We start from the raw sequence: 25,601 nt of genomic DNA, 5'->3' as shown, positions 1-25,601 counted from the left end.
AAATCTAATAAAAAGGTGCAAATCTTTTGCACATTTGCAAATGTAAATTTGTCAAACAAGAAATTAAGCTTCAGCAGTTATTCACAATAGTTTTTTGAATCTTCTGCAGTTTTCTTCCAGTTAAATACCTTGTGCACTTTAAAAGTACACATCTATAATCAGACAGGTGTATAAAGATTTGAGCTAGGAAAAAATAAGTTTATTCAGTTATTTGTTGCAATTTTGCACTCATAATAGTTCTTATGAGAGGCAGATATTTTCTGTACACCTCTTTCTCTCTCTATATATATATATATATTATGCATACACAAACACACAGGATGCAGCATTTAGTTCCACACATATGATTTGGTTATTTTGGACCAGTTACTTGGACCAGTACGAGCAGTCCAAAGTTCACCTGTACAAAAGATATGTCAACATCTTATTCAGGATAGTTATCCTATAGAGCTAAAATCGAAAAGCCTGTCAGAGATCTAGATCAGAAAATATGATGCTCAATAGAAGACTTGTTGGGGTGTGAAATTCATCTTGGTAATAGTACGAAAATGTGTTAACGAATCAGCAGCTCATTTAACATTCTGTCTGATTTTCTTTGAAGTCATAGAAAATAAAAATTGGACTGAGTTTATAACTGGTTTCCAATTTGTTATTACCTATTTTGTGTTACTCACTAAGGTTTCCACCTGGTGAGAAAGGAGTGTGACTGGCCTGAAAATGGCATATTATGGCTAACCATCTTGTTTGTGCTGGCAATCTATCTGCCACCACCTTATGAAGGTTTCAAAAATAAGTGGCCACAATGGTCATGTTTATTAAATGGGAGAGTTCTTGCAATATGATAGCTGGGGTCCTACCACTTACTGAGCATACCACCCATTTCTTCTCATGTTGAATGGACTAAACAGGCATACTTAGAAAAACTGCTGGAGGCTTCTCAGTAAATAACCAAAATTAATTTTATGGGAGGAGGAGAACCAGGCGTGCTCCTCTTGGGCCCACAAAACAATTCTAGCTGGCTGCCAGCTCATGATCAGTATCTTAACTGAAAATTCAATTACAGTATCATATAGAGGGCGAGGAATCTGTCTTCTAATTATTTTCCTTTTTCTTTTATGTGTTTTCTGATGATCCAAAATACAAAATATAGCTTTGAAGTAGAAAGATAAAAATTACCTTTAGTTACACTGAGAGAATTGCTGTAATGTTTTATTTAATTGGCAACAAAGTTGAGAGGTGCAAAACAGGACTTACCCTGACAAACATATGATGCAGGCGATTCTCCAGGGTGTACACGGGCTGTGATGAAAACAATCTTTTGTTCTACTCCTGGATTGAGATTTGCTTGGGAAAGGGAGAAATAAACAAGAATCAAAGACCAAACAAATTGCAAGGAGACATCAGTCCTGTTTATTTCTTGTACTAAGCACTCTCATTAATAATCTTAGTTACCAAGTGATTTTATACTACAAGAATAAATGCTGGCGTAGTAAAAATGTTACTCCTGCAAATAAAGTAAGATCCATACAATGACATGATCATTAAAACAAGTTTTCTTCATGTAACTTTATACCTATTTTCTTTTAAAATATATTTATTATAAATATGTATCAAAACAGGCTACAGCGAATAAACACCCTGGGAAACATACTTCCCAACAATCAACTACACAGTCTGTACAGATTTTTCCCCTGTTTCACTAGCCCCCCCCCCCCCCCATGTTGAACAGCCCCTCAAACACAGTCATAAACATCCCCACCTTTCCACAAACCCCCCCTGAAGAGCCCCTTAACTCATACTTTATCGTCTCTAATTGCAGGAAGTCGTACTGATCACCCAAGCAAGCCGCTACCGACGGTGGCGATGCCGACCGCCACTCCAGCAAAATTCACCGCCATGCAATCAGAGAGACGAAGGCCAAGACATCAGCCTTCCTCCTCTCCATTAGCTCCAGCTTCTCTGAAACTCCAAATATCACCACCAAAGGTCCGGGTCCACCTCCTCCTCCACTATCCTGGCTAAGATCGCGAACACTCCCGCACAGAATCTTCCCAATTTTTTGCAACCCCAAAACATATGCGCGTGATTCGCTGGCCCTCGCCCACTCCTCTCACACTCATCTGTTACCCCCTGAAAGAACCCACTCATTCTTGCCCGAATCATAAGCACCCTGTGTACCACCTTAAACTGTATCAGACTCATCCTTGCACAAGAGGCCCCGTTTACCCTAAGCAGTGCCTCACTCCATACTCTCCAAATGATCTCCCCTCCCAACTCCGCTTCCCATTTCTCCTTGATCTTCACCACCCGCTCACCTCCCTGCTCCCCCAACCACTTGTATACATCCCCAATTCTTCCCCCCCCCTTCGGAAGCAGCAGTCACTCCAGGAGGGTGTGTGGCGATCTACCACTGTATGTGTGTGCTTGCATTAGGGGATGTACGACAGTACCTGTATTACAGGTTTACCGGTAAGCACCTGCCTGCTAGCTCTGCCCACAGGGAGCAGTATAAACATTCATAAGTTCCCCATAGCTGCCATTCTACAGCTGCAGCCGAAGGAATAACATCTCACGGTAATAAAGCCTCTCTTGTACCGATTCGAGTCTTTGTGTGCAGTTGTTAGCACATCAGGGTGTATCCTAGGGAACCGGCTTCAGACCTTTTACGCAACATCCCTCACCTGCAGATACCTGAACTCACTCCCCCTCAGCGGCTCTACACTCTCCCTTAGCTCCTCCAGACTGGCGAACCCTTCCTCCAAATACAGATCCCTCACCTTGACCAGCCCAACTTCCTTCACCTCCTGTAAACACTATCCATACCCCCAGCTCAAACCCATGATTCACGCACAGCGGCGTTAGCACCAACATCCCTTCCACCCTAAAATGCCTCCTCAACTGATTCCATATCTTCACTGTGGACTACACGACCGGGCTCTTTGAATACCTATTCGGAGCCATTGGCAACACTGCCATCACCATAGCCCTCAAACTAGACCCGTTACAAGATTCCTCCTCCATCCTAACCCACTCTACCCCTTCTCCTTCCCACCACCGCCGCACCTTGTCCACATTCACCGCCCAATAATAATGAAGCAAGTTTGGCAAAGCCAATCCCCCTGCTGCCTCTGCCTCTGTAGAGGGTCCTGCCACCCTTGGCACCTTCCCCGCCCATACAAAGTCAGAAATGATCGTGTCCACTTTCCGAAAAAAGACCTTAGGTTTAAAGATCGGTAGAACTTTATACCTATTTTGTTTGAATATTAGAAGAGTGTTTGAAAATTGTGTGAATGACAAACAATAAAAATTCTTCTATGTTAATTTGTTTGTAACTTTCTGATGCTGGCAAAATTATATTGTGCAGAGAGTGCAAGTTTTATTTAATGTAGCTATTGAAATCTGGTATTAAGACATCTCAAATTGTCAATTATGTTATTAAACCTTTTGATAAACTACATAGAAAACCCAGAATCAAAACAGTTTTTAAAGAAATAAGCCTACTCCCCAATGAGTTTCCCTTTAAACATGTGGTGCCATGCCCTATTTTACAGGAGAAAGAGAAAATACATTTCAGATAAATAAAGCAAAAAAGAGATTAAACTTCAAGGTTTAACTTCAGCTTAAACATGGTCAATTGCCAGCCTCTAATACACAATTGCATGCCCAACTTTTTAATGGTCAATCTGGGGACAATGGTGACCCCATATTCACCCAACGGTGAACCCATGACAACGGTGAACCCATGACAACGGTGAATCCATGACAACGGTGAACCCATGATGGTTCAGGATTCAGCCATAGTGATGATATTGAATGACAAGGATTGCTGTTGGCATTACCTTTTCTTAGGGTTGGACATCTCCAGCTGTTTGAACTCAGCACTATTTTCAAATGGTGCGGCAAATATTTCTTGTGCATCTGTGCAATTCATGAACCGCCCCTTTTCCCTTCCAGGTAAAAATGGTATCTATTGGAATTGGAGGTGGGTGGTCAGCCTTAAGGTCATATGTCTAAATGTTGGACAGGAATTTCTCATAGGCTTCAGGACCCTGACATTAGGGCCAAGTGAGGGCCTTGAGCCTGCAATGCTGAGAGCCAGACTGGGAGAGTTACTTTCCCAGAGGTGATCTCCTAATTGGCTACCTCTGAGCTGACTATCCAATAAAGGAAGTTGAATGAGCTCCCAAAGCTGTCGGTTGAATTTCAGCACTGGCAGATGTAGTGCCTCAGGGGTCCCACCAAGGGAGGCAGGTGCTGCTCAAGCGGATGTCTGTTTCAAAATGGAAGGAGTCAAAATAATAATTGAGAGGGACCAAGCAGGCAGAGCCCTCCAATTGGAGGGGAAACACTTCTGGCAACAGCGTATTGGCCACAATTTCAGGGTGTCTCCATTGGGCAATTTGGCCGCAATATGAGGCTACTGTGCCCTGGCAAAATTCCAGTGAGGTTCTAAATAGCCCTCAATTGAGGCCTTAAATATTTGATTTATTGTCACATGTACCGAAGTACAGTGAAAAGTATTTGTCTGCAGTCAAGGGAACTTACACAGTACGCACGTTGTTGACAAAAGTGGCGCAGTGGGTAGCACTGTTGCCTCACGGCGCCGAGGTCCCAGATTCGATCCCGGCTCTGGGTCACTGTCCGTGTGAAGTTTGCACATTCTCCCCGTGTTTGCGTGGGTTTCGCCCCCACAACACAAAGATGTGCAGGTTAGCTAGATTGGCCACGCTAAATTGCCCCATAATTGGGAAAAATGAATTGGGTACTCTAAATTTATTTTAAAAAAAGAATAATCGACAGTGTACATTGACAAATGGTACATCGACAAGCAGTGATTGGTTACAGTGCGGAACAATGGGCCAAACAAAGCAAAGACATGAGCAAGAGCAGCATAGGGCGTCGTGAATAGTGTTCTTACAGAACAGATCAGTCCGAGGGAGAGTCGTTGAGGAGTCTAGTAGCTGTGGGGGAGAAGCTGTTCCTATGTCTGGATGAGCGGGTCTTCAAAAATTCTGTGTCTTCAGCCTGATGGAAGGGTCTGGAGGAAAGCAAAGTATGGGTGGGAGGGGTCTCTGATAATGCTGTGTGCCTTCCTGAGGCAGAGGGAGGTGTAGACAGAATCAATGTGAGGGTTGCAAGCTTGTGTGATGCGTTGGGCTGAATTCACCACACTTTGTAGATTCTTGCGATCTTGGGCCGAGCAGTTGCCATACCAAGCTGTGATGCAGCCGGATGGATGCCCTCAATGGCACATATGTAAAGGTTTGCGAGAGCCAATACAGACATTCCAAATTTCTTTAGCTTCTGTAGGAAGTAGAGACGATGTTGGGCTTTCTTAACTGTTGCATCAATGTGAGTGGACCAGGACAGACTGTTGGTGATGGTGACTTAAAGCTATCGACCATCTCTACTTTGGAGCCATTGATGTAGACGGGGGGAGGGGGGGGGGGGGGGGGGGGGGGGGGGTCGTGCTAGGCTTCCTGAAGTTGATGATCAGTTCCTTGGTCTTTCTGACATTTAGAGAGAGGTTTTTTGTGTGCATCATGCAACCAAGTGATCTATCTCTCTTCTGTAGTCTGACTCGTCGTGTTTGAGATACGACCCACCACAGTCGTATATTCCACAAACTTATATATTCAGATTGGCTGCCCACTGCTGCACATTTCACCCGCCACTGCTCCCAACAGCCAAGGCCAGGAGAATTCTGCCAGTTAACTATCTTTCTCTATCCACAGACACTGTTGAGTAATTCTAGTATTTTCTTTAATTGTCATTTAAGAACAATATATACTGCATTACTCTAACATATTCCGCAGGCTACAAAATATGGAAGGGTGAAGAATCAGTGAAATATTTTCCAGCAATTGAAAACATCAAGATTTTATTCAACAATAAAAACCTGTGTAGAATTGGTGTGTCAGGGTATGTAGAGCATATGTATTTTCAATAGATACTGTGATTAAACTGCAAAACTTATTCACCATTTTACAGCCTTTTACATTTTATTCATACAGCAAAACAAATCCCTAACGTCCAGAGTATCCACATCAAGCCTCTAGGGTACATAAATATTATCACCATCGCCTTTAAGGGAACACTCCAATTACTGCAGGAATCAGCAAGAATCAGACAATGGGTCTGCAAGAAGCAGCAATATATAATTATGTTATGACTCTTGTGAATAGCAATAGACCCTTTTAAGTAAAAGGGAAAGAAACACACAGCTATGAATGCTACATTAACAGACTAATGAATGAATCCTCTTGAAATGTTATATTAAAGTTAAAACCACAGTAAATATATCCAGTACATCAACAATAAAAACTTGACCAGGAAAGTAAGTTAAAGGCAATCGATATGGAAGGTTACAATAGCCCAGGTCTTCTGCAAAGTGACAATCACCCATCGGATAGCCGCACAAAGTTTTTGACGCCGAGATGCTGCTCCGTATCTTACTGGGTTTGCCAAGCCCAGCTTCTTCCGAAATGTGGAATGCAGCATCCCTCGGATAGCCATTGCAGAGCTGTAGCACCGAGGAAGAACCCCCCCCCCCCCCCCTTTTTACAGCAGTATCTACCACATGGTAAGTCTATATGTCCAGTGTCATTATTAGTGAATGATGAATGGATGAATGGGTAAGTGGATGAATGAGTGAATGGTTGGAAATGAGTGTGGATGAGATAAGTGGATAAATGGGTAATGTGGCAGGTGGATGAGGTATCAAGTGGGTAGGCTGGTAAGTGTTTCGGGTGACAGGGTGGTAGATGGGTAGGTTGGCAGGTAATTGAAATTGTAGGTGGATGAGGTGTTAGGTGGGTTGGTGGTATGTGGGCAGCGTGACAGGTGGGTAATGTTGCAGGTGTGTTGGATGGTAGATGGGTGAGTTGTAGGTGGGTTTGGGGTTAGTCAAGTCAGGTCTTGAGAAGTCCTCAGGTTAGGGGTTACTCAGGTCAGCTCAGGGACTGGACCCTGGGGGGAGAGGAGGGTAGCCGGGTCAGGGGATACTTGGCGGATGAAGGGAGGTGGAATCCGGGGGCGGGGGGGGGGGGGGGGTAGTCTGGGAGTTGAGGGTGGAGTCGTAAGGGTCAGTGTGGGATTGGGGTGTTAATTCTGCAGTTATCCAGGAGTTAGAGTAAGATTTTTCCATGTACCTGGGTAACTAGACAAAGTCCCATAGAACTGTCCAAAGTATCAGACTTTAGCTCAGAGTTGGAGACCTTCACGGAGGGTCCCGGGGAGCAGAGGAATTGTCCATCAGAAGTTCAAACTTCTCGGACAATTCCCATGGATGTCGATATGTCGGGACTTCCAAGGGATCCTGAAGCACATTTTGTGTCATGCGTCTGGACTCCAACGATCCAGAGACTGGAAGATCTGAGCTATTAAGATTCCAAAATTAATGTAAAAGCAAGTTCCAAGCAGTGGGGAGGCTAGGGGTTGATTAGCTCAATGAAACCCAAAAGTTAAGTCAGCGAGGTAGATCTTCCATTTCGGCTGATTTTCTTAAAAATATGTTTCTTAAGGTTTTACAAATAGCCAACAAAAACTGAGAATTCAAATAATACAAACAAAACAAAGAAAAGGTAACTACTTAGACACTATACCTAAAACCCTAACAGCTGATGGATGGTGTCCAGATCTTTGAAAAAGGAAATAAACAGTTGCCATCTCTGAACCCTGATGGTGAATTTAACCTTTTATAAGGATGAAAAGGACATTAAATCCCCTAACCAGCCAGAGGTACGAGGCTGAATGGGAGACCTCCAACTGGGCAGTATTCGCCTGCGGGCTACGAATGCGGCGATTGCGATATTGTCTGCCTCTACCCCAGAGTGTGGAATCAGAGGAGATAGGGGAAGCGTTAAATGGATATTTTTCGTCAGTGTTTACACTGGAGAAAGACAATGTTGTCGAGGAGAACACTCAGGTTCAGTCGACCAGGCTAGATGGAATTGAGGTTCAAAAGGAGGAGGTGTTAGCAATTTTTGAAAATGTCAAAATAGATAAGTCCAGATGGGATTTATCCTAGGATTCTCTGGGAAGCCAGGGAGGAGATTGCAGAGCCTTTGTCCTTGATCTTTATGTCGTCTTTGTCGACAGGAATAGTGCCGGAAGACTGGAGGATAGCAAATGTTGTCCCCTTGTTCAAGAAGGGGAGTAGAGACAACCCTGGTAATTATAGACCTGTGAGCCTTACTTCGGTTGTGGGTAAAATGTTGGAAAAGGTTATAAGAGATAGGGTTTATAATCATCTTGAAAAGAACAAGTTGATTATCGATAGTCAACACGGTTTTGTGAAGGGTAGGTCATGCCTCACAAACCTTATTGAGTTTTTTGAGAAGATGACCAAACAGGTGGATCAGGGTAAAGCTGTTGATGTGGTGTATATGGATTTCAGTAAGGCGTTTGATAAGGTTCCCCACGGTAGGCTATTGCAGAAAATAAGGAAGTATGGAATTGAAGGTGATTTAGCGGTTTGGATCAGTAATTGGCTAGCTGAGAGAAGACAGAGGGTGGTGGTTGATGGCAAATGTTCATCCTGGAGTTCAGTTACTAGTGGTGTACCGCAAGGATCTGTTTTGGGGCCACTGCTGTTTGTCATTTTTATAAATGACCTGGAAGAGGGTGTAGAAGGATGGGTTAGTAAATTTGCAGATGACACGAAATTCGGTGGAGTTGTGGATAGTGCTGAAGGATGTTATAGGATACAGAGGGACATAGATAAGCTGCAGAGCTGGGCTGAGAGGTGGCAGATGGAGTTTAATGCGGAAAAGTGTGAGGTGGTTCACTTTGGAAGGAGTAACAGGAATGCAGAGTACTGGGCTAATGGCAAGATTCTTGGTAGTGTAGATGAACAGAGAGATCTCGGCATCCAGGTACATAAATCCCTGAAAGTTGCCACCCAGGTTAATAGGGCTGTTAAGAAGGCATATGGTGTGCTAGCCTTTATAAGCAGGGGGATTGAGTTTCGGAACCACAAGGTCATGCTGCAGCTGTACATAACTCTGGTGCGGCCACACCTGGAGTACTGCGTGCAGTTCTGGTCACCACATTATAGGAAGGATGTGGAAGCTTTGGAAAGGGTTCAGAGGAGATTTACTAGGATGTTGCCTGGTATGGAGGGAAGGTCTTACGAGGAAAGGCTCAGGGAATTGAGGTTGTTTTCGTTAGAGAGGAGAAGGCTGAGAGGTGACTTAATAGAGACATATAAGATAGTCAGAGGGTTAGATAGGGTGGACAGTGAGAGTCTTTTTCCTCGGGTGGTGATGACCAACACGAGGGGACATAGCTTTAAATTGAGGGGTGATAGATATAGGACAGATATCAGAGGCAGTTTCTTTACTCAGAGAGTAGTCGGGGTGTGGAACGCCCTGCCTGCAACAGTAGTAGACTCGCCAACTTTAAGGGCATTTAAGTGGCCACTGGATAGACATATGGATGAAAATGGAATAGTGTAGGTCAGATAGGCTTCAGATGGTTTCACAGGTCGGCGCAACATCGAGGGCCGAAGGGCCCGTACTGCGCTGTAGTGTTCTATGTTCTATGTTCTATGTTCAGAGTGAACTACCAATTATGCTGAAACCTCAAATATGGCCACCAGTGGACATGGCAATAATTCCAAATGGAGAATCTCAGGCATGGTGCTAAAAAAAGAATTCCAGAAGCTGGCGAGTCTTGAGCAGAACCAAAACATATGTGTACAATCAGTGGGGGCAAGTGATCACATCTGTTCTTAACATTCAGAAAAAAACACTCATCCTTCCCTGGGTCATGTGGGTCCTATGTAGAACCTTGAACTGAATTAGACTCAACCGGGCACATGAAGATGTGGAGTTGACCCTGTATACGGCCTCTCTCCAAGTCTCACTGGTTAGTATAGGGCCAGTTCACTCTCCCATTTCGTCCTCACCCCATTTAGTGGGGAGGCATCAGACGAGAGAATGTGGCCATGTAGGTTTCATCTAGACCCCCTGCCCAGCTGTGCCGAGAGTAGAATCCTCTTCAGCAAGGAGGAAGATGGAACCAGAGGGAAGGAAGGGGAAGCAGTATGAGAGAAAGCGTGAATACGAAGGTAGCAAAAAAGATTAGAGTTGGGTAGCTGAAATTTGTCTGCTAACTCTCTAAAGCTGCCCTCCATGAACAGGTCAGCAAAGTGTTTAAGTACCTTCAATTTCCCCAAGTTAAATGTTGAGTCCAGCCAAGAAGGTAAGAAAAGGTGATTGTTGCAGATAGCGGCCAGTGAAGACAAGGAAAGAAGTTTAAAATATTGTTGGTACTGTTTCCAGATTCTAAGAGAGGGGCCACCAGCAGATTTGAGGAGATCCTAGTGGATCCAAGAGACATATTTATGGCTAAATCCAAATTTTGAGAGAATGTCAAACAAACAGTCTCATTGTATCCTGTCTATGCTCTGCGTCGAGATACTATCACTTCTGAATCGGGTGCAGGGGAGGTGTAAACGACAACATTTAAAAGACGACGTATATTAACTGATATTTGACAGCCCTTTAGAAAGCCTGTTTGGTCCTCAGAAATTAAACTTCTGAGGACCAATTAAACTTCCAACCGAAGCGCCAGAACCTCAGAGCGCAGCTTAACATCTGCATTTAAAAGTGAGATGCGTCGGAATGAACCGCACTCAGCCGGGTCATTGACCCTCTTAAGGAGCAAGGAAATAAGAGGCTTGAACCATGGGATATGGAGTCATTAAACACATCTAACAACTAAGATACGAGCTGTCCCAAGAACTTCTTATATAATTTGATCGGAAAGCCTTCCAGGTCAGAGGCCTTACCAGCCTACATCACACCAATGCGTTTTAAAATCTCGTTGGAGCTTAACGAGGAGTCCAACTCACAACTCTTGACTGCTTCTCCAGCCGGGATAGGCAGGTTATCCAGAAAATCAGACATGGTCGGCTTGTCCGCGGGAGGCTCAGATTTATACAGATCACAATAATATGATTTAAAAGCCACATTGACCTGGAGAGGGGCGGGAACGAGGTTGCCACCTGGGCTGAGTATTTCGGGGCACAGGAAGCTGCTTGGTGTTTAAGTTGGTCATCCAAAAAAACGACTGGTTTTCTCCCCATATTCTTAAAAAGGACCCCTGGAGCCTGCCATTGCTGTTCCACTGTCTTCCACTGTGATGCTGTTTTTAGGATGGATGACGTAGTGTTCACAAAGATGACAGAAGCTAAGTTCATTAACTAAGCTAACATTTTTTTACACTACTTAAGTTAAGCTCAACCATTTAGTGCGATAGCAAACAATAATTATAGTAATCTATACTCTACTAACACTAGTCTCTACACTCTAACTCTAACTGTACTCTAACCTCTCTAGATCTCTCCAATGCACTCTCTCTCCCAGAAGATGAGAGTCAGTGCTTTATATAGTACTGCATCTAGCTCCATCTAGTGGCTAATCGTAACATGACATTACCTCTTTGTATACTGAACATTTCCTTAATGTTCTATAAAATTCCGCACTACTGATCAAAACCGACGACCCTATTCTAAGAGGCATGACCATCTTTAGAACAGTACAGCACAGAACAGGCCCTTCGGCCCTCGATGTTGTGCCGAGCAATGATCACCCCACTCAAACTCACGTATCCACCCTATACCCGTAACCCAACAACTCCCCCTTAACCTTACTTTTTAGGACACTACGGGCAATTTAGCATGGCCAATCCACCTAATCCGCACATATTTGGACTGTGGGAGGAAACCGGAGCACCCGGAGGAAACCCACGCATACACGGGGAGGACGTGCAGACTCCGCACAGACAGTGACCCAGCCGGGAACCGAACCTGGGACCCTGGAGCTGTGAAGCAGTGATGCTAACCACTATGCTACCGTGCTGCCCCAATCTTCTGGATCAAAGTGTCATTCCACGCAACCCCCCCATTATGGGCGGCACAGTAGCACAATAGGCGGCATGGGAGCATAATGGGCGGCATGGTAGCACAGTGGTTAGCACTGTTGCTTCACAGCACCAGGGTCCCAGCTTCGATTCCTGGCTTGGAGTCTGCACGTTCTCCCCGTGTTTGCATGGATGTCCTCCGGGTGTTCCGGTTTCCTCCCACAAGTCCCGAAAGATGTGCTGTTAGATGAATTGGTCATTCTGAATTCTCCCTCTGTGTACCCGAACAGGCACCGGAATGTGGCGACTAGGGGATTTTCAAAGTACCTTCATTGTAGTGTTAATGTATGCTTACTTGTGACAATAATAAAGATTATTACTATGTCGTGCAGTGCATGCAGTTTGGCTTCTAGATCAATAATCCGCATCCAGAAATCTTCTAGCTACCTACACTTTCTGCTGACACGTTTGTCATGGATCAACTTGGCATCCAGAAATACCTACATCCCACAGATGCAACATAACACCTTTTGTGCCATTGCAAGTTATGTTATTTAGTTAGCTTAATTTAATTACTCACTTAATTCACTTAAAATAATTCCTATGCATATCACACCTCTTTTCTCTGTGCGCTGAATTCCAACATGAACCTAATTTGCTACTCGCTCAGTCTTCGTCTCACTGCAGCATAGTTGCCTGTTACCTCGTGCATCATTTACTGATTTATATTATGAGTTATGTTGAGTGCTGATTCACATTGCACTGACACTAGCAAGCAGGCTACTTACATGCAGCCAGATACATCTCTGGTAAACCCAGAAGTGGGCGCATTGTGTCAAGTTACAGTCGTACTTCAATGTTCTCTGATTTTTATTGTCCACAACCCACCTATTCAATGGTGTTAAAAATTCTTATTATGAAAGCTTAGTACTTGCAAATGTTTCAAAAGAGTCTAAACAAGTGGGCTTAAAATGGTAGCATGTTCAAATTATTGATGCAAAGCTTTTAAAGGTAATCAGTTAGTGTGATAAATGCAGCACACATTTAAAAATCCATTCCCCACAAAGCTTTCAATCTGAGCTGCTATAATTTCAAGGTTAGCATTTTGAGTGACTAGTTGAAATGTTGAAAATGGATTATTTTTGTTGAAATTCTATTCAGGTTGCCTATTCTCCAATCCACATAACACAGGTTTGGCTGTAAATATCACAGCAATTTTAGAAAATCAAATCCACCCATAATACGAGTGAACCACTATTTTCTTATCTGACTCCACTTTGACAGATGTGGAATTATTGTTTGAAGGTGTTCAAAATAAATGACAGAACCTAACTCAAATACAAAATCCCACAGAACCAAAGATAGGGAGTAAAAGAAATAAAGCTCTCAGCCGTGACCTACCTATCTCTTGGAGTTACTGACACCAAACCAATTTTTATTTTCTTAGCATTGAGGACAGTACCTTTTTGTGACTATGTCAGCATGATTCTCAAATCTTAGAGGGGTACAGTTGGGTACCAAATGGCCAGCATACTGATATTATGTGTCAGAGGTCAGAGGCCCAAGAGCCACCGTAAATTGGACATTGGGAGGCATTTCAATATTGTAGCCAAGTTACAAATACCTGTCATGTTCCAGAGGCAGATTCCTAGTTGCTTCAGGACTAAATCTGGACCACATACCTCATTGGCAATGGTTCTTGGGTTAGGTACAGTGGAGGAAGAGAAAAGGAACAAGATGGGTGCTAATGCAAGCTGGCAGTGGTGGTAGTAATGTGGCAGATGTGTGAGAAGCACTCCTACATGAAGATTCATGTAGAAAATCGTTCAGGAGATTTAAGGATTGTTGTTCATGTTGCAAGTAGATCGAGTATCCTCAGTGAAGTAGGATCAGGCAAAGGAGGTTGCTGGCAGAGGTCCTCAGGTGACTGCTCGTCCCCTGATTTGCATATGATGTGGCATAGGTGTGTGAACCAGACACACCTGGAAATCTGGGTTTATCAACATGGTGGTACCCCAGTGCAAGCATAGATAACAATAACATGGGAATGCTTGGTCAAAAAACGACCATGGTGTTTGTAAGCCACGGTTTTTTAAACCCAGGGTCGCAATGCACGGGTGGGATACGGGGGAGAGTCAGGAGGGTCGTGGAGTGACCAGTCCTGCCCTTCCCACTGTGGTCCTGATCGTGGCAGAAGATCCAAACAGCCACTACCAGCTTTTACATGGAGAATTGTGGCTGCTGCCGCCTTTTTAATGGAGATACAGATTGGGCTGCGTGGAGTCTCCCGGCCAGAAGCAGCGGCAGAGAGTAGGTCATGTGCCCGCATGTAGAATTGACGTAAAGCATCGTCCAGAGATGTTTGATTTTGCAGTTGATAGCAAGCAAGGCAAGTGAATTGTGAAGATCAATGTTTGTCTTTAAAGTAAGTGATGGCCAGAGACTCAAATAGACAGTTTACCTAGTGGAGAGGATCTCACAACAGAATCTGCTGGAGAGAGCTGCACAGGAGAGTTCAGGGCAGGACAGAGCAGTGGTAGTGTTAGAGCTCCTGGACCTCTGGTTAACGGCCCGAAGCAAAAGAGAGAAGTTTCCGAATTTGAAAGAGAAGTGTTGGGTGAAAAATGCCTTCTGAGGTTGAGATTCCAGAGTCAGTTATTAACTTACAGCCACTCTAAATGAAAAGACCACGCTGCTACATCTTACATGTAATACCACTTAAAAAGCATTCTGTTGCAGCATTTCCCATGGGTATCCAGTGCTGAGTAAAACATACATTTCTTTCAGGAGGACCTACATGCACGAGGTTGGATTTTTTGTTTTCATAAAGATGAAGACAGCACAATGGAACTGGCTGAAGTCTGCACCTGATATGCGCATTGCCCTTTCCTCCTTTGGACCTGATTCAAGTGAGATTGTGAGCACCAAGCAGGTTCTCCTTTCGCATTAAAAGGTAAAACAAACATAGCATGATTCGCAAAGGTTGGTCGCTGATGTACGATCAATTGGACTCGAGTCGTGAAGAAGTTCCAAATATCAGGCTTTAATCAACTAGTTGTGTGCCCGGCAGTCGACTTACAGAGAAAGGCCGACTGCCGGCTCCTACGGGTTCTTATTCCCCGCCTCGTAGGCGGGACTACTTGCCTCTCGGCCAATGGGTGAGCAGTCACATGACTAGCCTCAACCAATCTGCAGAGAGGCACATGATTGACCTGAGCCAATGGGCAGCGAGTGCTCTGCACCAATGGCAGATAGGTACTGTAAACCTCCTAGTCATACCACCACAGTTGCCGTGTGTTGAGAAGGTTTGCCACCAAGGGTCGCGAAGGTAAGCCAGTTGCCAAAAGGGTCCCAGGAGAAAAAGGTTGAAAAACACGATTGTAAGCCATACTATGGTAATTGCATGATGCAATGATAATCTGTTATCGGTCAAGCATACAACCAAACTCTACCAATTATTTCCTAACAGACACAGGCACACATGAAAACCCCAGTAATAGATGATTATGGAAACCATAGGTCCAAAGTTACCTGTTCCTCCCAAGCTATACACCTGAACCACTGACGAGGGTTGACTCTCAGAGATCTAATAGCCGTCCGGCTATTAACTGGTTTTATGTGGGACTTATATTCCATCTGAACAGCAAGTATTACCTTTGAGAACTACTGGCCAATCAAATGGCAGGCAGCATTTTTAGCACAGCAGGATCACTGAGAGCGATGGCCACTGCAGAGACTTCATATAGTCCCCAACCATGAGGGGCCATGGAGCCAGAGTAAAAGCTAAGGGGGAGTGAAGGGGATAGTCAGTGGGGCCAAGCTAGAAAGCTTGGACGAGGGGGTTGAGGGACTACCGTTGATGGTTTGTTTGGGGCGGAGCTTGGTGTTGAGATACAGGAGAGGACTGGGGGAAGACCTTCAATGGGCCAATGGTCACAGTTAAGGAGCACTCCCCCCCCCCCCGACCCGATGCCTCACCTGCCGCTAGTAAAAATGTGGCTGGGGTAGAGTGATGCACAATCAATGGACACAAAAGGTAGGTGAAGTTGGAAACTAAAGGTTTTAATTAGCAAGAAGTGAGCCCGGCAGCAGACATACAGGAAATGGCCTGGCTGCAGGGGAACACGGGTTCTTATACCCCACCTCATAGGCGGAGCTACCTTCCTCTTAGCCAATAAGGATAAGAGGCACACGATACCTGGGCCAATGGGCAGCGAGCCTCCTGCACCAATGGCAGCTCACACTCCCAGGTACCGTATACCGTATGTGCGTCATATTACCACACAGAGGCAGTTAGCAAGATGTCTGTAACATTTTATGAGTTTCCTTGCCTGCAAACCCACTGCTGGGAGCAGCTGCAAAATCCAAACCCGTATGTCACATCTGAAATCTGTCTTATACCATGTGCTAAAATGCCTCTTTTGGAAAGAAATCTCACTAATGTGCATTTCCTCACTGCCTTTCCAAGTCCCCTCCATCACTATATTTCTGCTGCAGTAGTTGCAACTTACCAAAGTTTGCAAATAGCTAAGAGTTCAAACGCCACTTCCACTCTACAGTATCTGAAACTCTTCAGATCACTTGTTCCTAATACCACAGTATTCACATTATTTTAATTTTTAGAAATGTAAAATCAAAAATTCTTCTCAACTCTTTTCGGTGCAATGCTATGTAGGCTCAAATGGATTAGACTAGTTGAGCTCATTGTTTTATCTTGTATCCTCTGTCATTAGTGAAGTCCGATTTATTTCAGAAATCCTGCTGCACAGCTTTCCATCTCCCAGCAAATAGACAACAGATTACACAATCAATGAAGTAAAAGAGTGTAATGATACAATCAAAAAGGTAAGGAAGAGAAGCCAATTACGTTGCAGGGTAAAGGCAATATATTACTCACGTGTCAGTTCAAGGTTGTTAAAATGTGGCTGGGGCAGAGGCAGTTAACAAAATGTCTGTAACATTTTATGAGTTTCCCTGCCTGCAAACCCACTGCTGGGTGCAGCTGCAAAATCCAAACACGTATGTCACATCTGAAAATGTGGCTGGGGCAGAGGCAGTTAGCAAGATGTCTGTAACATTTTATGAGTTTCCCTGCCTGCAAACCCACTGCTGGGTGCAGCTACTCTATGTCAAATAAAGAAGACAATTCAAATGATCACCAAACGGTAACATTTCAGGTTGGTAACTCTATTTCTCTTTCTACAGATGTTGCCTGACCTGCTCAATACCAGCATTCCCTTTTTTGATTTCAGATTTCCTGCATCTGAAGTATTTCTCAGCCACTGATTGTTCGCCTTTTTCCATTGAACTCAGCAGTTACCTAGGAGTCAAGGGTCTCATCACTGTTGCAGTAAGCTGCGAAGAGCTAAACTATTTGCTAGTGTATTTCTGCTGTTACTAAAATGGTCTTACTTTGCACAGTTGGAGGGCTGTGCTCTTGATTCAAAAAGTATTGTGAAGTGGGAATCAAACTGATGCCAACATTCCTCTGAGTATATCTCCAAACATAGCTACCAGTTGATAGGGTCACTGAGAAGATACTTTTAAAAAATAAATTTGGAATACCCAATTCATTTTTCCAATTAAGGGGTAATTTAGCGTGGCCAACCCACCTAACCTGCATATCTTGGGTTGTTGAGGTGAAACCCATGCAAACAAGGGGAGTATGTGCAAACCCCACACAGACAGTGACCCAGAGCAGGGACCTCGGTGCCGTGAGGCCACAATGCTAACCACTGTGCCACTGTGCTGCCCACTGAGAAGATGGTAAGAAGTCTTACAACACCAGGTTAAAGTCCAACAGGTTTGTTTCAAACACGAGCTTTCGGAGCACGGCTCCTTCTTCAGGTGAATGGAAAGGCTTGTTCCAGAAATGTTTATATAGACACAGTCAGAGATGCCCCGGAATGCGAGCACCTGCAGGCAATCAAATCATCAAAGATGCAGAGAGAGAGGTAACTCCAGGTTAAAGAGGTGTGAATTGTCCCAAGCCAGTTCAGTCGGTAGGCCTCTGCAAGTCTGGCTTGACTGAACTGGCTTGGGACAATTCACACCTCTTTAACCTGGAGTTACCTCTCTCTCTGCATCTTTGATGATTTGATTGCCTGCAGGTGCTCGCATTCCGGGGCATCTCTGACTGTGTCTATATAAACATTTCTGGAACAAGCCTTTCCATTCACCTGAAGAAGGAGCCGTGCTCCGAAAGCTCGTGTTTGAAACAAACCTGTTGGACTTTAACCTGGTGTTGTAAGACTTCTTACTGTGCTCACCCCAGTCCAACGCCGGCATCTCCACATCATCACTGAGAAGATATGTAAAGACCATGAGGGTAAGGAAGGGTGAGGTGGGGAGTGAGTGTTAATGCCACCACACGTACATCTTTGGTGCCGGCTGATGCTTGAGGATGGAAACTCCAGTGTCTACTGCACTGGTGTCTGACCAGGTCATATTCCCCAAGGCCCCCTGTGTTACAGATACCTGCTCAGCTCTCAACAGTGGCTAAGAAACTGGACCATGACCATAACGTTTTTAAGTTTTAAGATTGATTAATTCCAGGAGTGATAATATAAGAATAGGGCATGGTTATTTTATCAACAGACTTTATTAAAACAAAAGAAATGAGTACAATATTTAAACTTCAACCCTATCAATAACAAATTACATGTAGTTTCCTAACCTCAACACACTAATTCCCATTTAACATCACTTTAACAGAACATGCAGCTCTCATGCCACTGACCCAGACATGCAAAGGCAATACTTGCATTTAACAAAGCACTGTTAGGGACATTCTTTCAGAACCCTTTTCCAAAGCCTGCATTGATGGCAATTTTCATGACCTCTCTTGGTCGATATCCCAAACCTTCTTCTCTGTAACTTTCGTGACCTCGCTCGGTCAATTTCCAAAGCCTTCTCCTGTACCTGTTCAACACAAGATTCTTTCTCTCTCTCTCTCTCTCTCTCTCTAAGCTCCACCCTGCCCCTAAGATAAAGGTTCTCTGCTGGGGTGTCGAGGCTTGAACCCATCAGCGTTATCTTGACTTTCTGATTTCCCACTCCTATTTATACAAAATTACAGAGCCATGCTATTGTTATGCAACTAACCTCCCATTGATGGACAAAGAAGCCATCTGACTCTGTAATGGGCTAATAGCTGGTCATACTGGAGTGTCTCAAAGAACAATGGATCTGGGGTATCCTGTGTATTCCCACAAACGGGTTTAAGACTTACTGTGACAATATAACTTGGCCAGGTGTGGGCGTATCCCTCTCATTCTGCACTAATAGGTTCTTTTTCCCTCAGTCGGTTTAATCCCAAAATTGCATGTTTCATTGGGGACCCATTTCTAGGCCGGATTTCTTAATATCTCCTCACATAACATCTGTATAAAGAGAAAAATCAATAAAAGGGTGTTTGTGAGGTCAACATTCATCCGTCTGTAGGCAGCACACCTCGTTCAGCATAACCAACTACAAGGGCGGTCACTTCACAAATGAACCACTGGAGCAGGAATTTTCAGCATAGAAATATCATGGGCTGGATTCTCCGATTTTGAGGCTATTTCCAGAGGAAGTGCTTAGTTTTACAATGAAAAAGTCGACACCGCCCCCGCACCTATGCTCCGCCAGGTTGGGGCTTGCAGCTGCGTCACGTAAAACTTCCGGCGTTCCTGACATAAGCAGCTGGAGAATTGTCAGATCCATTGCTGCATATGTGCACGACGATGACCTGCAGTGGTCGCGCCGTACAACATGGCGCCGGCCATGCACGAACCCAGCCGGCCAAATAGTGTCCCCCTAGACACCCCCTCACCACCATCTGGACACCCCCCACAGGTTCTCCCCCCCGCTGCCAACAGCACGGCTCCCAGCCACCACGCTGGGTTTACAGGAACTCACAGGCAACTCTCGCAGTCGTGAAGTTAGCCCATCAGGGGAGAGCCTCAAAGCGACGCACTGACGCCATCAGAATGGCATGCGCCGCACACCTCGATGACGCCAATTTGGAGGGGGCGGAGCATCTGAAAAACGGCGCCGACCCTGATCCGGTCGCAAACAGGGATTCGCCGCCTGATCGCCGAATATGATTTTGGCGTCGGGCAACGGAGAATCCCGCACCACATTTCAGATTGCACCAACACTGACAACATTTCCTTTGTAAAGGACATGAAGTGGTTCTGCTGCTCATGTGATAAGTCAGGAGCTCACTGAAATGGCAGGGATCCAGTGCAAATATCTTCCTTCTGTGTTGCAGTTGATCTGATTCTAATGATTCCTTGATACATGTCAGCTAAACCCATGTTCTATGATTTTTCATGTTATATTTGGGTCTAGCTTGTGAAATGTTCACGATATTGTGACTGCCACTACCTTATCCATTTGAAACTTGGTACACAATGAGGGTAAAATGTGCAACAAATATTTATCCTCATGAGTTCTATGTTTTTCCCTATTTCTGTGGGTGGCACAGTGGTTAGCACTGTTGCCTCATAACTCCAGGGTCCCGGGTTCAATTCCAGCCTCGGGTGACTGTGCGGAGTGTGCACTTTCTCCGCATGTCTGTTTGGGTTTCCTGCGAGTGCCCCGGTTTCCTCCCACAGTCCAAAGATGTGCAGATTAGGTGGATTTGCCATGAGAAATTGTCCCTCAGTGTCCAAAAGGTTAGGTGGGGTTACTGGGCTACGAGGATAGGGTGGAAGCATGGACGTGAGTTGGGCTCTTTCCAAGGGCCGGTGCACACTCAATGGGCTGAATGGCCTCCATTTGCACTGTAAATTCTACGACACTATGAAACTTGGAAAAGCTGAATATTAACAGATTCGTATATGATACATCCAAGGTTAACTGCGTAAATATATTACTTAATTCTGCAAAGTCAACTGACAGCCATATCTTTGCTGCAATGGACAGGAATATTGTAGTATACAATTCTATAATTTGCAACTAGTTCTCAGCATTTACCTCAGCTTTTGTGTCTTTTTCAATATGCCAATCTCAACATTTAGGCCCTGAGGCATTTCTATCTACATCCTTGAATTTTGTGAGTTTCTATGTGTACATTTTGCATTCCATCACCTTCCATGGGTTCACCTTTTAAGTCTCCTAACAGTAGATTGAAAGGCAGTATTTTCCAGTATGCATTGATTATTCACTGAAACAAATTACAGCTCTCTGCAGATTGTATGTTGTAACCATAGAACAAGAGGGATTTGCACTGCTCAGGTTAATTCAACAGTGACATTTCAGACCTTCCATGATATGACACAGCTTCTGGGTAAGCCTTACCAAGACGTAGAATCTTAATGACTCTGGTTCATCAAGTATTGCTTAATTAGATTTTTTTTTTTTAAATCATGCATGCAAAAATAAAGTAGAATTGTTTTAATGGGCATTGTGTTGACAGAAACATTGGCGGAATTCTCCGCTCCCGGGAAAAATCGGGAAAACTGTCGTGAACTCGGCCGAGTTTCATGACGGCCTCGGAGGCTGCTCCTCTCACCGTATTCACCCCCACCTGGGGGGCTAGGAGCGGCGCTCCGTTATTCTCGGCCGCCGGGCCTTGACGCTTAAGTGGCGCACTGAGAATGATGCGACGGCGGCGCCTATGTGACGTCAGCCGCGCATGCGCAGGTTGGCCAGCTCCAACCCACGCCTACGCGGCGGACGTCATGACGGCTGACGCCTCAAACCTGGGCATGCGTGGTGGCCGTCTTCCCCTCCGCTGCCCCACAAGACGTGGCGGCTTGATCTTGCAGGGCGGCGGAGGGGAAAGAGTGCGTCGCTTTGAGCACGGCCGTGGTGCTCACTCCCCTCTCCGCCCCCCACAAGCTTCAAACGGGCCTTTGGCGTCCATGTTCACGACGTCAGCGACCAGGTGTGGTTACCACCGTCGTGAAACGGTCGCGAACGGCAGGCCGCTCGGCCCATCCGGGCCGGAGAATCGCCGGTCGCCGTGAAAAACGGCGAGCGGCGATTCTTCCGAGCGGGGGGGTGGGAGAATTGCAGGGGGGGCGCCAGGGGACCGTGAAATGCGTCGCCCGGCCCTCCCGCGATTCTCCCACCCGGCGTGGGGAGCGGAGAATCGCGACCATTAGCTCCACCACAAATTCATTCCACTTTATGCAGTGTTTATTTAGGAACAAATGGGCAAATACATTGCTTAAAAAGAGGTTATTTCTATTCAAAAACTTCTGCTACTCTACAGAAAAGCAACAGCACACTATTTAGAAACACACCATAACCCAAGTAATCATGTTCTTTTTTAAAATAAATTTAGAGTACCCAATTAATTTTTTCCAATTAAGGGGCAATTTAGCCTGGCCAATCCACCTACCCTGTGCATCTTTGGGTTGTGGGGGCGAAATCCATACAAACACGGGGAGAATGTGCAAACTCCACATGGACAATGGCCCAGATCCAGGAACGAATATGCGGCCTCGGCGCTGTGAGACAGCAGTGCTAATCACTATGCCACCGTGCTGCCCAAGTAATCATGTTCTAATATTCTGTTTTTTAATTAAGTTTTAGAGTACCCAATTCATTTTTTCCAATTAAGGGGCAATTTAGCATGGCCAATCCACCTATCTGCATATCTTTGGGTTGTGGGGGTGAAACCCACGAAACACGGGGAGAATATGCAAACTCCACACGGACAGTGACCCAGAGCCGGGATTGAACCTGGGACCTCTGCGCCATGAAGCAGAGTGCTAACTACTGCGCCACCATGCTGCCTGTTCAAATATTCTTTTGACGGCAACTGAATGAATGCAGTAGAAATGTTATTTGATGTTCAATTTTAATATATTTATACACACGTGCGCGCATGCACACACACTAAATTGAATTTCTGGAATTGGAACCGGCTTTCTGAAATCATGACATAGTTATTCTGCTGGTATGCTATGTGTAATATTTCTTTGTTGCCACAAAGAGAAAAGGTTTGGAGAACCTACACCCTGGATTCTTGTAAAACATGAAAGGTTTATTCAGGGAGCTGCTGACACAATTAAGATGGTGATCTTCCCAATGCCCTTGCAAACACTCTGCTGACGTCACTACACATCACATGATACGAAACCAGGAGGAATATATATTCTCTGATACATAACATCACTCCACCTTTACTTCATTAGTACAACAAAAACAATTAACGTTTATACAACAAGAAGGGGACCATGTCCAAGCGCAACGTGTCCAAGTTTGCAGATGACAATGAGTGGTAAAGCAAAAAGTGCAGAGGATAATAATAATAACAATAATAATAATCACTTATTGACACAAATAGGCTTCAATGAAGTTACTGCGAAAAGCCCCTAGTCGCCACATTCCGGCACCTGTTCAGGGAGGCAAGTACGCAAATTGAACCCGCGCTGCTGGTGTTGTTCTGCATTACAAGCCAGCTGTCTTAGCCCACTGTGCTAAACCAGCCCCATACTTCCAGATGCTGGAAGTCTGCAGACGGATTTGGATAGTTTGAGTGAATGGGCTAGAGTCTGGCAGATGGAATACAATGTTGACAAATGTGAGGTTCTCCATTTTGGTAGGAATAACAGCAAAAGGGATTATTATTTAAATGATAAAATATTAAAACATGCTGCTGTGCAGAAGGACCTGCATGTCCTTGTGCATGTGTCGCAAAAAGGTGGTTTTCTAGCCACCTGAGGTGGCCACTTCCCGATTCCAAAATGGATGCCCGCAAAGAATGCAGGGAAAATTGGCCAGGCATAGGAAAACAAGCACGTGCAAGGTTTCCTGTGTATTAAGACTTGCAGAACCCAGACAGAACCGAAACCAGTAGCCATCTACATACGAATGAGCAATCCCCAGAACCAATTAGAAACATTGAAGCAATCGGGACCAAACCAGACTCCCCGGCGCCAGTGGGAGCCAGGACAAAGGAAGGCCAACCAACACATAGGAACCGCCCAACGATCAAGGAACAGCTCCAGTATTGGAGAAATCGATTAAAACGATTGGGACTTGGTCCAATTAATTGGGACCAGGTCCGGGGTCTGCCCAAAAGGGCGCAAAACCCCTGGGGACTATAGAGTCCCCAAGTTCAGTTCGCTCTCTTGGCAGGTTCTCTTGGCAGGCTCTCTTGGCAGCTCAACGAACTCTTGACCGTGACTCTCAACAAGGAGAGACCTGCCTAGCAGCTGCACCAACCAAGTAAGTCTCCAGTCAACGCACGCTACGGGATAGGCGCTCCTAGCTACTATTCCATACCAGCTTGAAACCTGCAGACTCAGAACCGGACAAAGGCCATTGTTCCTCTGACCTGGTGGGCCATTTGAAAGCTAAGTATAGGCCTTTAGTTGTAGCGATAGTCTAGTAAGTAGAGTTTTATGCATGAGTAGTGATTGACTGTGTGTATAATAAATGTCTTTTGATTTGAAACTTACTAACTGGTGTATTGCGATATTGATCAGCACTTGGCTTTGAACCTCGTGGTGGTATCAGAAAGATACCTGGCGACTCTAGAGCAAAGGTTATTAAAACAGAGCAATTAAGTAAAAGCACACCGAGCAACAGTTTACAGGTGCAACAGGTGATTAAGAAGGCGAATGGAGTTTTGTCCTTCATTGCAAGAGGGTTGGAGTTTAAGACTAGGGAGGTTGTTCTGCAACTGTATAAAGTGTTACTGAGGCCACACCTGGAGTATTGTGTTCAGTTTTGCTCTCCATACCTGAGAAAGGGCGTACTGGCACTAGAGGGTGTGCAGAGGAGATTCACTAGGTTAATCCCAGAGTTGAGGGGGTTGGATTATGAGGCGAGGTTGAGTAGACTGGGATGTACTCATTGGAATTTAAAGGATGGGGGGGGGGGGGGGGGGGGGGGAGGGGGGGATCTTATGAAACATATATAATTATCAAGGGACTAGATAGGATAGATGTGAGAAGGTTGTTTCCACTGGCGGGTGAAAGCAAAACTATGGAGCATAGCCTCAAAATAAGGGGAAATAGATTTAGGACTGAGCTTAGGAGGAACTTCTTCACGCAAAGGGTTGTGAATCTATGGAATTTCCTGCCCAGTGAAGCAGTTGAGGCTCCTTTATTAAATGTTTTCAAGGTAAAGGTAGATAGTTTTTTGAAGAATAAAGAAATAAGAGTTATGGTGTTCGGGCGGGAAAGTGGAGCTGAGTCTACAAAAGATCAGCCATCATCTCATTGAATGGCGGAGCAGGTTTGAAGGGCCAGATGGCCTACTCCTGCTCCTAGTTCTTATGTTCTTGTGTAACAGAAATATTGGGGTGAATTCTCTGTTTGGGGATGTCCTCCTCCCAGAGCAGAATTGCACTAATTTTATGATATCCTTGTATGCAGTGTTCACCCCATGCAAATTTATGGTGCGGAATATGAGAGATTTCTGGGGAACCCCGAAGCGGGCAGCCCGATAGCGAGGTCCCACAGCCAGCAACCTAACCTGCCCCTGCACCGCAATTCGGCCCCGACCCCCTCCCCACAACAAATCAGCCCCAATCCCCTCCCCACCGCAAATCAGCCCCAATTCCCTCCGCCGCAAATCAACCTCGGCAAACCCCACCACCACAATTCATTACACAGGAAGTAATTGATGCTAAAACATTGAATATATTCAAAAGGCGGCTAGATATAGCACTTGGGGAGAATGGGATCAAAGGGGGATGTGCAGGTGGCACCAGCAGCTTACTGGTCACATGTAAATGATCCTGAAACAAAATATTGACTGTGTCTTGGATCTACCTTTTCTGATGA

The 25,601-nt window shown here is 45.1% G+C and overlaps 1 protein-coding gene across 2 annotated transcripts in view; it reads right to left on the bottom strand.

Moving 5' to 3' along the window:
- agbl4 (ATP/GTP binding protein-like 4) overlaps positions 1 to 25,601 on the bottom strand; it is a 1,113,401-nt gene that overhangs the window by 285,909 nt on the left and 801,891 nt on the right. For both annotated transcript variants that reach the window (XM_038794298.1, XM_038794299.1), the window contains exon 7: positions 1,255 to 1,344. In XM_038794298.1, coding sequence (XP_038650226.1) covers positions 1,255 to 1,344 — 90 coding nt within the window. The remainder of the gene's footprint in view (positions 1 to 1,254; positions 1,345 to 25,601) is intronic.

Source organism: Scyliorhinus canicula, chromosome 4 (assembly GCF_902713615.1).
Source record: "Scyliorhinus canicula chromosome 4, sScyCan1.1, whole genome shotgun sequence".
Taxonomy (NCBI): Eukaryota; Metazoa; Chordata; class Chondrichthyes; order Carcharhiniformes; family Scyliorhinidae; genus Scyliorhinus; species Scyliorhinus canicula.
This window is presented reverse-complemented; position numbering and strand designations above follow the sequence as displayed.